This window comes from Mobula birostris, chromosome 9 (assembly GCF_030028105.1).
Source record: "Mobula birostris isolate sMobBir1 chromosome 9, sMobBir1.hap1, whole genome shotgun sequence".
NCBI classification, from domain to species: Eukaryota; Metazoa; Chordata; class Chondrichthyes; order Myliobatiformes; family Myliobatidae; genus Mobula; species Mobula birostris.
The window spans coordinates 76,894,896-76,911,433 of NC_092378.1; the positions used below are offsets into that span (position 1 = coordinate 76,894,896).

The 16,538-nt window shown below is 39.7% G+C and overlaps 1 protein-coding gene across 3 annotated transcripts in view; it reads left to right on the forward strand.

Moving 5' to 3' along the window:
* LOC140202842 (arf-GAP with SH3 domain, ANK repeat and PH domain-containing protein 1-like) overlaps positions 1-16,538 on the forward strand; it is a 531,099-nt gene that overhangs the window by 444,455 nt on the left and 70,106 nt on the right. For all 3 annotated transcript variants that reach the window (XM_072268282.1, XM_072268281.1, XM_072268284.1), the window contains 4 exons: positions 2,074-2,189; positions 5,634-5,701; positions 9,932-10,039; positions 15,499-15,724. In XM_072268282.1, coding sequence (XP_072124383.1) covers positions 2,074-2,189; positions 5,634-5,701; positions 9,932-10,039; positions 15,499-15,724 — 518 coding nt within the window. The remainder of the gene's footprint in view (positions 1-2,073; positions 2,190-5,633; positions 5,702-9,931; positions 10,040-15,498; positions 15,725-16,538) is intronic.

A 16,538-nucleotide genomic window follows, 5' to 3' on the forward strand; every position in this document is an offset into this window, starting at 1 on the left:
TCACCACATAGCCAGTATGTACAGACCAAGTGAGATCCTCGGTGATGTGTATACTGAGGAACTTGAAGCTGTTCACCCTCTCAGCCTCAGATCCATAGATATCAATGGTGGTGAGCCTGTCTCCATTCCTCCTGTAGTCCACAACCAGCTCCTTTTTTTTTTTGCGACATTGAGGAAGAAGTTGATTTCTTGACACCACTGTGTCATGGGTATACAAAGAGTAAAATAGGGGGCTTAGGACACAGCCCTGGGGGACTCCTGTGTTGAGGGTCAGAAGTTAGGGAGCCCACTCTTACCACCTGCCACGATCTGACAGGAACTGCAGGATCCAGCTGCATGAGGTAGGGTGAAGACCGAGGTCTCTGAGCTTCATGTCGAGCCTGGAGGGAATTATGGTGTTGAATGCTGAACTGTAGTCCAAGAACAGCATTCTCATAAGCATCCCTCTTCTCCGTCTTTTGGTAGCAGGCTGCAGATGTAGTTCATGATCTGCCTCTCAAAGCATTTGCTTATTACTGAGGTGAGTGCAACAGGATGCCAGACGTTCAGACATGTTACCTTGGTCTTTTTTGATACAGGGACAATAGTGGATGTTTTGAAGCAGGAGGGTACTTTACACTGGGAAAGGGAGAGATTAGATGGCTAGGTATAAAACAACATTCAGCATCTTGTTCAATAATGGATCATATGATGGTCATCCACTCAACAAGGGAAGATAGACGTGAAGAGGAGGAGTACTTTAGTCCAGTGTTAAAGTTTAATTGTCATTCAATCATACATGAATACCCATGAATACATTCAAACCAAACAGTGTTACTTCGGGGCCAAAGTACAAAACACAGTACAAATAGACACATAGAGCACAAAGCACGTATAGCACATATAAGATATCAGTAAAATACAGTCACAAACAAAATATAGTCCACGAATGTTTCAGAAATCTACACTTGAACGCAGTACGGCTGGTCTTCTGCTGAGCAAAAACCGGGGAGCAGCTTTGACTCCTGCTTGGATACCTCTGGTGGAGTGCACCAACTCTGGCACTTCTCTCCTGGTTGGTTGTGAACAGAAAACACCGCGGCTTAAAGCCTGGACCTCACTACAACTGAAGACACACAGCTGCCCTGCTGTCTGCCAATAAAGCAGTGAATTGGGCTTGCAGCATTCCACATTAACAATGTCTAAAGGGGTTTTGTGATCATCAGAAAAGCGATGAAGGTGATCACTCACTGTTAAACTGCACACCTCCTTCCTATATCGACGTCTCTCTGTTGCAGGCAGAATCACAATCCGCACCAAGTCCAGTTCCTTCAGTTTCTTCACCAATGAGAAACTCACTGTTGGCAGTAGACCTGCAGTACTTTAAGTTCTTGGTGTCTGGCAGGGTCATGTGATCATAGAAAAATATGTTTAAAAAGGACAATAACACCTTTGGTTGACCCAATAGAAGCCGCTACAATCAAATGCCACCATCTTGTTGGCAAATGGGCTTGTATACACTGGAATTTACAAGGATGAGAGGGGATCTGATTGAAACATATAAGATTATTAAGGGATTGGACACGTTGGAGGCAGGAAGCATGTTCCTGCTGATGGGTGAGTCCAGAACCAGAGGCCACAGTTTAAGGATAAGGGGTAGGCCATTTAGAACGGAGTTGAGGAAAAACTTTTTTACCCAGAGAGTGGTGGATATGTGGAATGCTCTGCCCCAGAAGGCAGTGGAGGCCAATTCTCTGAATGTTTTCAAGAAAGAGATGGATAGAGCTCTTAAAGATAGTGGAATCAAAGGTTATGGGGCTAAGGCAGGAACTGGATACTGATTGTGGATGATCAGCTATGATCACAGTGAATGGCGGTGCTGGCTCGAAGGGTCGAATGGCCTATTCCTGCACCTATTGTCTATTGACTATTGTCTTATCGGAAGGGTTTAACAAAAAGGGAACCAGAATCAATTGCAACTCACCCTTCCATCTCAATATATACAGTATGGTAATAAAATGGGTAAATTAATCATTTGTAATGTTTCAATATAGTTCATGTCAACAAAAATAATTTACGTTTTTGTGTATACAGTGGCAATCTGGACAAACAGACCACTAAAGGAAACACCGCTATACATTACTGTTGCATGTTGGATAAAGTGGAATGTTTAAAATTGCTTCTTCGAGGCAAGCCAAGCTTAAATGTAGGTGAGTATGCTGAGAGTGAATTAGAACAGCCTTATTTTTAAACTCTTTCATTATCAGCAGTCACCAGGAACTGATTCCTTTTTAACATGGCCATTCAGTATTCATCTTCATTCTGCAGAATTAAAGGTAGCCCCTAGTAACATTGTTATTGTGATACTATTACTGAAATATAAAAGGAAATATCTGAAATACATCGACTATAAAAGGTATTCACCCTCTTGGAAGTTTTCATGTTTTATAACATTGAATCACAGTGGATTTAATTTTTTTGACACTAATTAACAGAAGAAGACTCTTTCATGTCAAAATGAAAACAGATCTCTACAAAGTGATCTAAATTAATTACAAATATAAAACACAAAATAATTGATTGCATAAGTATTCACCCTCCTTAATATGACACACCAAGTCATCACTGGTGCAGCTAATTAGTTTCAGGAGTCACATAATTAGTTAAGGTGCTCTAGCTATATATAAGCAGGTGTGCAGTCAAGGTGTTTCAATTGATTGTAGTAAAAATACACCTGTATCTGAAAAATCCAAATGCTGGTGAATCAGTGTCCTGGCAAAAACTGAACCATGAAGACAAAAGAACACTCCAAGCAATTCTGCAAAAAGGTTATCGAAAAGCACAGGCCAGGAGATGGATACAAGAAAATTCCAAGTCACTGAGTATCCCTTGGAGTACAGTTAAGTTGGTCACCAAGAAATGGAAAGCACAGCTGTAAATTTGCCTGGTGCAGGCATTCCTCAAAAACTGAGTGACCGTGCAAAAAGGGGACTAGTGAGGGAGGCCGCCAAGACCTGTGACAACCTGGATTTAGAAGCTTCAGTGGCTGAAATAGGAAAGACTGCACATACAACAACTGTTGCTCGGGTGCTTCAGCAGTCGCAGCTTTGTGGGAAAGTGGCAAAGAGAAAGCCACTGTTGAAAAAGCTGACATGAAATCTCGGCTAGAGTTTGCCAGAAGGCACATGGGAGACTCTGAAGTCAGCTGGAAGAAGGTTCTGGGGTCTGATGAAACTAAAATTGAGCTTTTTGGCCATCAGACTAAAAACTACATTTGGCATAAGCCAAACACCGCCTATCAACAAAAACACAACATTCCTACCATGAAGCATGGTGGTGGCTGCATCATGCTTTGAGGGTGATACACTGCAGCAGGCTATGGAAGGCTTGTGAAGGTAGAGAGTAAAATGAATGCAGCAAAATACAGGGAAAACTTGGAGGAAAACCTGATACAGTCTTCAAGAGTACTGTGACTTGGGAGAAAATTTGTTTTCCATTAAGACAATGACCCCAAGCATGATGCCAAAGCTACACAAGAGTGGCTTAAAAACAACAAAGTTAATGTCCTGGAGTGGCCATGTCAGAGTCCAGACCTCAATCCAATGGGGAATTTGTGGCTGGACGATCTCAATGCAGTCTGACAGAGCTTGAGCAATTTTGTAAAGAAGAATGGGGAAAAATTGCAATTTCCAGATGTGCAAAGCTGATGGAGACCCATCCACACAAACTCAAGGCTATAATTGCTGCCAGAAGTTCATCTGCTAGATGCTGACTTGAAGGGGGTGAATACTTATGCAGGCAGTTATTTTGTGTTTTAATTTGTAATTAATTTAGATCACTTTGTAGAGATCTGTTTACACTTTGATAGAAAAGTGTCTTTTTCTGTTGATCACTGTCAAAAAAAAGCCATATTAAATCCACTGTGATTCAATGTTGTAAAACAGTGAAACATGAAAACTTCCGGGGTGGGGTGGGGTGAATAGTTTTTATTTGCACTGTATGAATGAGGATACAAAATAAATTAGGCTGGCTGGTAATCCTATTTTATTCATATCTCATATGTTTTATCACTTAATTAAATGATCTCTGATTTTAATCTTATTTAATTAATCTATTTTGCAAAGAGAGATTTGAAGAGACATACTGTAATTAGCATTAATCAACTAATATAGGCAAGTTTTTAAACAAATTGCAAGTCCAGGTATGGATATTGTTAAATTGGCAGATATTCAAACCTAGCAGTACCCAATTTGTCAGAATTTAAATTGGGTATGTTCTACATGTGCGCATATTTATTTCATTATTTTACCCTTTTTTTAACTCTCTTCCCTTTAGATTAGTGTATGTAGATCTGTCTGTTTATATGCCATGAAAGAGCAGCAGGAGTCACATAAGCATTGTTTCTTAAATCTTTTTATCTCAAAACATACACAATGCTGGAGAAACTCTCCTCTCTAAGACTACACTCCTCCAGTGCAAAAGCCTGCTTTGAAATAAAGAACACTAAGTTATAACTAAAACTATAATATAATCAGCATGGATCTGTCTCTATGGTTGTTCTGGGGGCCGGGGGGTGTTGGAGATTTAATCAACAACACATAGGCTTTAAGCACTCAAATACCAAAGTGAAAGTATTCTGGCTATAATTTTTCCTTTTATTTTCATGAACTTAGGATAATATCGAATAGCAAGCAACAAATAAAAGTTTGAAGACATTCCTTCAGCAATGCACACAAAATGCAAGCAGAATTCAACAGGTCAGGCTGCATCTATAGAGAGGAATAAAGAGTTGCCGTTTTGAGCCAAGACCCTTCATCAGTCTCTCATTTATTCCTCTCCACAGATGCAGCCTGATGTGCTGAGTTCCTCCAGCACCTCGTGTGTGTTACTTTGGATTTACAGCATTTGCAGAATTTCTTGTGATTAAGATATCCCTTGAAAACTGATAGGTTGTTTTAATGCAAAGATGAGTTTCCCAACTTAGTCAGCTGAAAGCAGGCAGTTTGGGTTAGCAACACAACCAGTTCAGGTTATTGTGAAGAATTGAAGGAATAGGGAGATCCAATGGTGAGAGGGGAATGGACAGTGTACAGATGGGTTTCATGTAGTAGTTGAGGAAATCATTTATGAAGGAATATCAAAATCCTGTGCAATTTTTTAATAATAAAGAGATTTTAAAAGGAATATTTTGAGGTAATTCAGTTAAATTTGCATGAAAGTAGTAGAACAACAATATATTAGCTACAGCTAAGTACTAGAGGAAGTGATTCTTGCACGAAAGGAAGTGCACATTTGTTTTAGATTTTTCAGTGTAACGTGTATAAACTGAAATAAACTAACTTCTCAACTGACTTGATTCTCACCCAGCAAAGAACGTATCAGTCAAGTTATGTAGGCTGGAGAAATTACCAGAAGTTGTGCACAATCTGAAATCCAGGGGAAAAAAAGAAACACAAGGCCATCTGCAAATAGTCACCAATTAATTTTTGCAGTACAATTGTATTCTTTTTATCAGTACCATAGAAATAAAACTGTTTTTCTAAAATGCAGTACTGTTAGAAAAAATGTATCTAGAAATTAAGCTTTGTTGTGAAAAATAAGTTTGGGCTGTTGTGATTTTTTAAAATTTTATGCTGATTATATTTTTATAACAGTAAACCAGAGTGGTGAGACATCTCTTGATATAGCAAGAAGATTGAAGCGTGCACAGTGTGAAGAACTGGTAAGAAACGGTTCAATCAATTGCAAACAAGAGAAAACCTACAGATGCTGGAAATCCAAGCAACACACACAAAATGCTATAGGAACTCAACAGGCCAGGCAGCACCTATGGAAAAGAGTACAGTCAACATTTCAGGCTGAGAACATTCAGCAGGATTGGGGGAAAAAGATGAAGAGTCAGAATTAGAAGGTGGAGGGAGGGGAGGAAGAAACACAAGATGATAAATGAAACTGGGAGAGGGGAGGAGTGAAGTAAAGAGCTGGGAAGTTGATTGGTAAAAGAAGTACAGGGCTGGAGAAGAGGGAACCTAATAGGAGAGGACAGAAGGCCATGGAAGAAAGAAAAAGGGGGAGGAACACCAGAGGGAGGAAATGGGCAGGCAAGGAGAAAAAGTGAGAGAGGGAAAGGGGAATGGGAAATTGAAAGGGTGGGGGATTATCAGAAGTTCGAGAAATCAATGTTCATATCATCAGGTTGAAGGCTACCCAGACAGAATATAAGATGTTGCTCCTCAACCTGAATGTGGCCTCGTTGTGACAGTAGAGGAGGCCATGGATAGATATATCGGAATGGGAATGTAGTGGAATTAAAATGGTTGGCATCCCGGAGATCCTGCTTTTTCTGGCGGATGGAGCCTAGGTGCTTGGTGAAGTGGTCTCACAATCTAGGTCAGGTCTCACCAATAAAAAGAGGCCACACGGGGAGCGCCAAACACAGTATCAGGTGAAGTGTTGGAAGGATTGTTTGGGACCCTGAATGATAGTGAAGAAGGAAGTGTAGGAGCTTGCAGGAGGCAGATCAGTGGGAAACGATGAACAGACAAGGGAACACAGAAAGTGTGGGGGAGGGAAAGATGTGCTTGGTGATGGGATCCTGTTGGAGATGGCGGAAATTATGGAAAATTAATGTGCTGGACGTGAAGGCTGATGGGATGGTAGGTGAGGGCAAGGAGCCCTATCCCTGGTAGGGTGGTGGGAGGATGGGGTGAGGGCAGACACGTGCAAATTGGAAGAGATGGAGTTGAGGGCAGCATTGATGATGGAGAAAAGGAAGCTCCTTTCTTTGAAGGAGGAGGACATCTTTGTTCTGGAATGAAAAGCCTCATCCTGAGAGCAGATGCGGAGATGGAAGAATGGCATTCATTCTGATTTCTACTCCATAGAATTCCGTGCACCATCAGTTTTGTCATCTTGCCACGCATAAACATCATTAATAATAATGATAATAACTTATTCATAGAGCACTTTTCATGCAGATGCTATAGTTCAAAGGGATAAATGGGATAAATTTACAATGGGATAAATTCAAACTTGAAAAAAAAATAAACATGGAAATAAAAGACAAAAAAGATTTTAGTTGAAAGTAAGGGTAGATAGGTAGGTCTTGAGCTGTCTTAATGTATCAACTGAGTCAGCATCACTTATAGTTTAGGTATTGAATTGCACAGTTTCGGAGCATTGTTCAAAAAAGCTGATTAGCCAGTTATCTTTTAAGGGAGATTGTTTAAACTTAAGAGACCGGAATAAAACTTGAGAGTTTGAAAATAAAAGTGGTTCTGTGATATCCTCAAAGGTTCATTTTATTATCAAAATATGTATGCAAAATACAACTCTGAGATATATCTTCTCCAGATAGCCATAAAATACAGGAAACCTTAGAAGTAATTGAAAGAAAGACATCATTCCCGCCCCCTCCCCCGGCACAAAAAGCCGGAAACAAAACTTGCAAACCCCCAACCCCTCCCTCACACAAAAACTAACCGATCACCCACATGGCAAAAAAACATCAAACCATCAAACCCTAAACCACCAGCCCACCAATCAGCAACAAGAAAGAATGAACGAGAACATGAAAAATAACATAGAACTGAAAGAAGCCAATATGAACTAGTTCATTCAAACTACAGTACAATCCATCAATCTCAGAATTTTGATAACATCTCTGAAAGCATTGGGACCTTGTGGCCCCACTGAGGGTAGCGACCTGAACCAGTAGCCCCTCCAAGGGCAGTGACCCAGACATTAAGAACTTTAAAAACAAATAAGAAAAATTTAAAATTTAAAAAAACATAAAATATAGGAAGCCAATGCAGAGTAGTTAGGATGGGAGTAATGCTCCCTTATCTTGGTTTTAGTTAAAAGTTTTGCAACAGTGTTTTGAATGAATTGCAGTAATCTAGTCTATTTGATATACAGGCAAGAATTTGTTTTACAGCATCATTTCATAACAAACGGACGTACAGTGGAATGCAAAAGTTTTGTCACCCCGGTCAGAATTTCTGTTAACTGTGAATAGTTAAGTGAGTAGGAGATGAACTGATCTCCAAAAGTCATAAAGTTAAAGTTGAAACATTCTTTTCAACATTTTAAGCAAGATTAGTGTATTATTTTGTTTTGTACAATTTTAGAGTGGAAAAAAAAGGAAAGGAGCATCATGCAAAAGTTTGGGCACCCTAAGAGATTTGAGCTCTCAGATAACTTTTACCAAGATCTCAGAACTTAATTAGCTTGCTAGGGCTATGGCTTGTTCACAATCATTGTGAGGAAAGGCCAGATGATGCAAATTTCAAAGCTTTATAAATCCCCTGACTCCTCAAACCTTGTCCTAACAATCAGCTGCCATGGGCTCCTCTAAGCAGCTGCCTCGCACTCTGAAAATTAAAATAAATGATGCCCACAAAGCAGGAGAAGGCTATAATGAGATAGCAAAGCTTTTTCAGGTAGCCATTTCCTCAGTTTGTAATGTAATTAAGAAATAGTAGTTAACAGGAACCGTGGAGGTCAAGTTGAGGTCTAGAAGACAAAGAAAACTTTCGGAGAGAACTGCTCGTAGAATTGCTAGAAAGGCAAATCAAAAGCCCCGTTTGACTGCAAAAGACCTTCAGGAAGATTTAGCAGACTCTGGAGTGGTGGTGCACTGTTCTACTGTGCAGCGACACCTGCACAAATATGACCTTCATGGAAGAATCATAAGAAGAAAAATTTGCTCATTGGCCGCAATGAGCAAAGGTATGTTTGGAGATAAAAGGGTGCAGAATTTCATGAAAAGAATACCTCTACAACTGTTAAGCACAGGGGTGGATCGATCATGCTTTGGGTGTGTGTTGCAGCCAGCGGCACAGGGAATATTTCACTGGTAGAGGGAAGAATGAATTCAATTAAATACCAGCAAATTCAGGAAGCAAACGTCACACCATCTGTAAAAAAGCTGAAGATGAAAAGAGGGTGGCTTTTACAACAGGATAATGATCCTAAATACACCTCAAAATCCACAGTGGACTACCTCAAGAGGTGCAAGCTGAAGGTTTTGCCATGGCCCTCACAGTCCCCCGACCTAAACATCATCGAAAATCTGTGGATAGACTTCAAGAGAGCAGTGTATGCAAAATAGCCCAAGAATCTCACAGAACTAGAAGCCTTTTTCAAAGAAGAATGGGCAAAAATCCCCCGACAAGAATTGAAAGACTCTTAGCTGGCTACAGAAAGTGTTTACAAGCTGTGATACTTGCCAAAGGGGGTGTTACTAAGTACTGACCATGCAGGGTGCCCAAACTTTTGCTTCGGGCCCTTTTCCTTTTTTGTTATTTTGAAACTAAAAGATGGAACTAAAAAAGTAATCTTCCTTAAAATATTAAAGGAATGTGTCATCTTTAACTTCATGCCTTTTGGAAATCAGGTCATCTTTTACTCGCTTAGCTATTCATAGTAACAGAAATTTTGACCAGGGGTGCCCAAACTTTTGCATGCCACTGTACCTTTGCAAAAGACAAATATTTTGTGCGTTGGCTATATTGTTGACCAAGGAAAGCAAACATATCAAACCCCATTATGATTATCCAGGATTTAAGGCTTTTTTTATTGACTTGTTGGAACAGCATTGCCAACTTTAAATCACTATTTTCTCTCTCAAAGTAGTTTTAATGTATATCAATTAAAATTTAGAGAATTCAATATATTTGTAAATTATACCACCGAGTTCCAAAACAGTCTGGTGATTGAAAACACTATGAAGCCTAATTAGTGCATTAATGTTAATCTTAATTTAAAAGACAGGTTTATTGTGACCACCAGGTGAGGAAAATTGAACCCTAAATAAGAAAAAAATAACCTTGCAGTTTCTTGAAAGGCATGTGGCTATTTAAAATTTGAAATATACATATTTCCATCATGAAAAATAATTACATTATTGAGTATGCAGATGTTGATGTTTTATACTTTATATTGATTTCAGATCAGTCAAGCTGCTTTAGGAAAAGTTAACCCTCATGTGCATGTAGAATATGAATGGCAGTTGCGACAAGAAGAGATTGATGAAAGTGATGATGACTTGGATGAAAAGGTGAGAATAGAATGTGTAACAGATACAAATTAACTCTGTGCGATCAATCTATCTCAGCCAACCTGGCATATTATCTATTGAGCTGTAGCTCTCATGGTTAAAAACAGTTTGTGAAGCAAAGAAGTTTGAAAGAAAGACAGAAAAAATCATCTAAACATTTTTTCCCACAGGAATTGTCTTTTGCAAGTGTATTGAAGAATTGCTCAATGTGATGATTAATCCTGATGTAAAGGCTAAATTTAAAATTTGATGCAGAATAGCTACAGAATCTGAATAGCTTATGTTAAGAGTGACGTTGCACAATCTTTGAAGAGACCTCATAATTAGACATAGTGAATTGGATAACTTCCACTGGGGCTGTAATGGAGTTGCTGTTGTTTACCTAAACAGTCCGCCCCAACCCACCCAATTGGATAGCTACTTAAACACTCAGAGGGGTAGTGCTTACCCCAGAAAAGAAAATTGGGTTATGAATATCGAACAGTGGTGGCAGAATTAGGAACCTTCTTTTCCTGTAAAGTAATAAATGGACAAGTTGGGTAGGATTTATCGTGGGTGTTTTAGCTTTACACCCAGATACAGCTGCTAAACGTGTATTCCAGAGTTTATTGTTAAATGCTAGAAAGCATAGTTGTGTAGATCATGATCAGCACTGCCACAGATATTAACAGCAAAAGGATTGTAAGGGATAAAATTGGTCCTCTTGAAGAACAGAGTGGTCGTCTATGTGTGGAACCAAAGGAAATGAGGGAGATCTTAAATAGGTTTTTTGAGTCTGTATTTACTAAGGAAACTGGCATGAAGTCTATGGAATTAGGGGAAACAATTAGGGGAAACAAGTAGTGAGATCATGGAAACTGTACAGATCGAAAAGGAGGAGATCCTTGCTGTCTTGAGGAAAATTAAAGTGGATAAATCCCCGGGACCTGACAAGGTGTTCCCTCGGACCTTGAAGGAGACTGGTGTTGAAATTGCAGGGGCCCTGGGAGAAATATTTAAAATGTCGCTGTCTACAGGTGAGGTGCCGGAGGATTGGAGAGTGGCTCATGTTGTTCCGTTGTTTAAAAAAGGATCGAAAAGTAATCCGGGAAATTATAGGCCGGTAAATTTAACGTCGGTAGTAGGTAAGTTATTGGAGGGAGTACTAAGAGACAGAATCTACAAACATTTGGATAGACAGGGACTTATTAGGGAGAGTCAACATGGCTTTGTGCATGGCAGGTCATGTTTGACCAATCTATTGGAGTTTTTCGAGGAGGTTACCAGGAAAGTGGATGAAGGGAAGGCATTGGATATTGTCTACATGGACTTCAGTAAGGCCTTTGACAAGGTCCCGCATAGAAGATTTGTTAGGAAAATTCAGTCACTAGGTATACATGGAGAGGTGGTAAATTGGATCAGACATTGGCTCAATGGAAGAAGCCAAAGAGTGGTAGTAGAGAATTGCTTCTCCAAGTGGAGGCCTGTGACTAGTGGTGTGCCACAGGGATCAGTGCTGGGTCCATTGTTATTTGTCATCTATATCAATGATCTGGATGATAATGTGGTAAATTGGATCAGCAAATTTGCTGATGATACAAAGATTGGAGGTGTAGTAGACAGCGAGGAAGGTTTTCAGAGCCTGCAGAGGGACTTGGACCAGCTGGAAAAATGGGCTGAAAAATGGCAGATGGAGTTTAATGCAGACAAGTGTGAGGTATTGCACGTTGGAAGGACAAACCAAGGTAGAACATACAGGGTTAATGGTAAGGCACTGAGGAGTGCAGTGGAACAGAGGAATTTGGGAATACAGATACAAAATTCCCTAAAAGTGTCATCACAGGTAGATAGGGTCGTAAAGAGAGCTTTTGGTACATTGTCCTTTATTAATCGAAGTATTGAGTATAAGAGCTGGAATGTTATGATGAGGTGTATAAGGCATTGGTGAGGCCAAATCTGGAGTATTGTGTTCAGTTTTGGTCACCAAATTACAGGAAGGATATAAATAAGGTTGAAAGAGTGCAGAGAAGGTTTACAAGGTTGTTGCCGGGACTTGAGAAACTGAGTTACAGAGAAAGGTTGAATAGGTTAGGACTTTATTCCCTGGAGCGTAGAAGAATGAGGGGAGATTTGATAGAGGTATATAAAATTATGATGGGTATAGATAGAGTGAATGCAAGCAGGCTTTTTCCACTGAGGCAAGGGGAGAAAAAAACCAGAGGACATGGGTTAAGGGTGAGGGGGGAAAAGTTTAAAGGGAACATTAGAGGGGGCTTCTTCACACAGAGAGTGGTGGGAGTATGGAATGAGCTGCCAGACGAGGTAGTAAATGCGGGTTCTTTTTTAACATTTAAGAATAAATTGGACAGATACATGGATGGGAGGTGTATGGAGGGATATGATCCGTGTGCAGGTCAGTGGGACTAGGCAGAAAATGGTTCGGCACAGCCAAGAAGGGCCAAAAGGCCTGTTTCTGTGCTGTAGTTTCTATGGTTCTATGGTATGTCCATGGAAAGCTCTCTGAATCTCACTGTCAAAGATTACCCAAAGACAAGCGATTTGTATAGTGTAAATGTGATGCGGCATACTTCATTTTAAAATTTCTAGAGGGATAGTGACAAAAAGGTTGTTAACTTTTGGTTGAACTATTCTTGGAAGACAGTGAACATTTCTGATCTGAACATTATTACGTGTAGAAGCAATGCAGAAGGCATGGCAAAGATTTGTTGCAATGGTATCACATCTGAGATTATCCATATACAGAGGGCTGCTTTATATGTACTCCCGAAAAAGGAAGGCTGAGGAGTGGTCTGATGGAGTGTTTGATAGGAATGATGTATGAAAGATTGTTCCCATTTGAGAGAGATCGGAACTGGTAGTGGCAGGCATTTCATGCCTGGGTGACTATCATTGTGGTTATTGTGACAGCTGGATTACTAAAATGGTAATGAAAGTTGGTGGTGTTGATATTGAGGATAGTCTTAGGCTACAGGATGTAATTGATCAGGCTACAGGATGGGTAGAGCAACGACAAATGGAATTTAATCCTTATAAGTGAAAGGTGATACACCATAGGAGGCCTATCAAAGACCAAGCAAACACAGTGAATGGTAGGACCCTGAAGAGTAATGAGGAACATGTCCAAGAATCCCTTAAAGTGAAAGCACAGGTAATGATGGAGGTACAGTATATGGAATATTGGCCTTCATCAGCTGGGGCATAGAATATAAGAGGAGGGAGGTTATGGTGCAACTTATTAAAATATTGTTTAGGTCACATTTGGTATACTGTACAGTATTGGTTACCACATTATAGGGAAAGAAGTGAGGGCAAAGAGGAGATTTGCCAGGATGTTACCTGGGATGAAGCATTTCAAGATTCAAGTGTATTTGTCACATGTACACTTAAAACAAATACCGAAATATAAAGTGAAATGTATCATTTGAGTTAACCACCAGGTGTGCTGGGGGCAGCCCACAAGTGTTGCCACACATTCCACTGCCAGTGTAGCTTGCTCACAATAAGGATAGACAGGATAAGTTTGGTACACAAAATTAGCAGAAGTATAGATAGGATGAAGAGAAGGAAACATTTCCCTTTAGCGGTGATATTAAACTGGAGAGTTTAAGTTTAAGTTTAATTTTAGGGTAAGTAGTAAGAGGTTTTGACAGTTTTTTCAGACAGAGGATGGTTGGAATCTGAAATGAACTCCCTGAGTGTGTGGTGGAGGCAGATAGTCAGACATTTAAGAAGCATGTGGACATACACTTGAATCACCAAGATCTCTGGTTTAAGTGCTAGTCTGTGAGATTGTGCTTGGCATGCATACGGTGGACCAACAGGCCTGTCTGAGTGCTGGTATTTGAGAAGGCTCAGATGAGATTCATGAGCATGATCTTAGGAATGATAAGGTTCTGTATAAGGAGCATTTGATAGCTCTGGGCCTATACTTGCTGGAGTTTGGAAGCGGGTGATCACATTGAAACCTATTGGATTCTGAAAAGCCAAGATAGAGTGGACATGGAGAGGATGTTTCCTATAGTGGAGGAGTTTAAGACCAGAGGGCATAGCCTCAGAATAGAAGGATGTCCCTTTAGAACAAAGATGAGGAGGAATTTCTTTAGCCAAAGGGTGGGAAATCTGTGGAATTCATTGCCACATATGGCTGTGAAGGCCAGGTGATTGGATATATTTACAAGAAAGGTTGATAGATTCTTGATTAGAAAGGGTGTCAAAGGTTACGGGAAGAATGCAGGAAATGGGGTTGCGTGGGATAATAAGTCAGCCATGACAGATTGGTGCAGCATACTTCATGGGCTGAATGGCCTAATTCTGCTCCTATGTCAGAATCAGAATCAGGAAATTTGGCCTCTCTGCTGAAACCCTCACTAATTTTTATAGATGCACCGTAGAAAGCATTCTTCTAGGGTGCATCACAGCCTGCTATGGAAGTTGTCCTGCCCAAGACCGAAAGAAGCTGCAGAAGATTGTGAACACGGCGCAGCACATCACACAAACCAATCGTCCGTCCTTGGACTCACTTTACACCGCACGCTGTCGGAGCAGTGCTGCCAGGATAATCAAGGACACGACCCACCCAGCCAACACACTTTTCGTCCCTCTTCCCTGCGGGAGAAGACTCAGGAGCTTGAAGACTTGTACGGCCAGATTTAGAAACAGCTTCTTTCCAACTGTGATAAGACTGCTGAACGGATCCTGACCCAGATCTGGGCCATACCTTCCAAATATCCGGACCTGCCTCTCGGTTTTTTTGCACTACCTTACTTTCCATTTCTCTATTTTTTATTTATGATTTATAATTTAAATTTTTAATACTTACTAATTTTTACTATTTTTAATATTGTTAATATCTAATATTTGCAATCCAGGGAGCGGGAAGTGCAGAATCAAATATCGCCGTGATGATTGTACGTTCTAGTATCAATTGTTTGGCGACAATAAAGTATAAAGCATAAAGGTTTATTATCACTGGCATATGTCGTGAAATTTGTTAACTTAGCAGCAGCAGTTGAATGCAATACATAATGTAGAAGAAAAAAGAAAATAATAATAAATAATTAAATCCATTACAGTATATGTGTACTGAATAGATTAAAAACCTTGCAAAAAACAGAAATAATAATGTATTTAAAAAGTGAGGTGGTGTTCATGGGTTCAATGTCCATTTAGGAATCGGATGGCAGAGGGAAACAAGCTTTTGCTGAACCGCTGAGTGTGCGCCTTCAGGCTTCTGTACCTCCTATCTGATGGGAACAGTGAGAAAAGGGCATGTCCTGTGTGCTGGGGGGTCTTTAATAATGGATGCTGCCTTTCTGAGACACTGCTCCTTGAAGACGTCCAGAGTACTTTGTAGGCTAGTACCCATGATGGAGCGGACTAAATTTCCGACCCTCTTATTGTCTTATTCATCCTAGATTTGCGGTTAGGTTGAATAACTCTTTCTTTCTTTCTTTCATTAGACCAGCCCAATTAAAAAAGAGCGTTCCCCAAGGCCTCAGAGTTTCTGCCATTCCTCCAGTATCTCCCCTCAAGATAAGCTAATGATTCCAGGGCTTGGCATAGCGCGAGAAAAGCAGCGCCTATCCTACGGAGTATTTAGTAATCAAATGTATGGAAGTAGCACTGATTCTCCAACATCACCGGCCACTGATGCCCCTCCTCTGCCTCCTAGAAATCCAAGTAAAGGTTGGTGTCTTTATGAAAGAGAGATCTTCTGTAATATCATGATCTATGAAGAATGACTTCCATGTTTAATTGCTAATTGTAAGTTAGTAAACCTTATTTAAAAAGCACAGCTGAGTCATTTTTCTTATATTATTATTTTCACCATAATAATAAATATTTTGCTATACTTTTATTAAATTTTTTTTACAATTTCTTTCCTTGCTGCTTAACACAAAAAAATTGAAACACTTCTCCGTGGTTGAATTCATCACTAATTTTTACAAAAATGTAAATGTATAACATTGTATGATTCAAGTTAGAAATGCTGATTGTTTAAACATTGATCATTTTTATCCCTCCAAAAATGACTCATGAACATGATAAAATAATAAAACACATTACTTGTCCTTGAGTTTGTCCAAGAAAGCTGTACATATTTTGCTGCTCTATTGTCAGAATAAAGTTTGGTAGTTCATATTAAACGGTCATAAAATGCCACTTTTTCTAATAAACGTTAAAAACAATGGGCAGTGGTAACGGATTTTTAAAAATCTGAGAAAATAACTAACACTGAAGTGAAGGTGATTTAATCTCTAGGCCACCTTGCAGGCATGATGCCCAAAACCACTTTGAGATATGTTGGATTATCCAGCATTTTGACGATCAATTTGAAGGAACGGGCAATTAAAAATTAAAATGCTTTGAATTATTGTTTTCCAATTTTACTTGTAATCACTAATAGGGTTAACTCCAATAAATAAAAAAACCTCCTTCCATGTATTAATCAGATTTTTTGCCTGATCAAAGCCATGATCATTATTCATTGATCTATGAG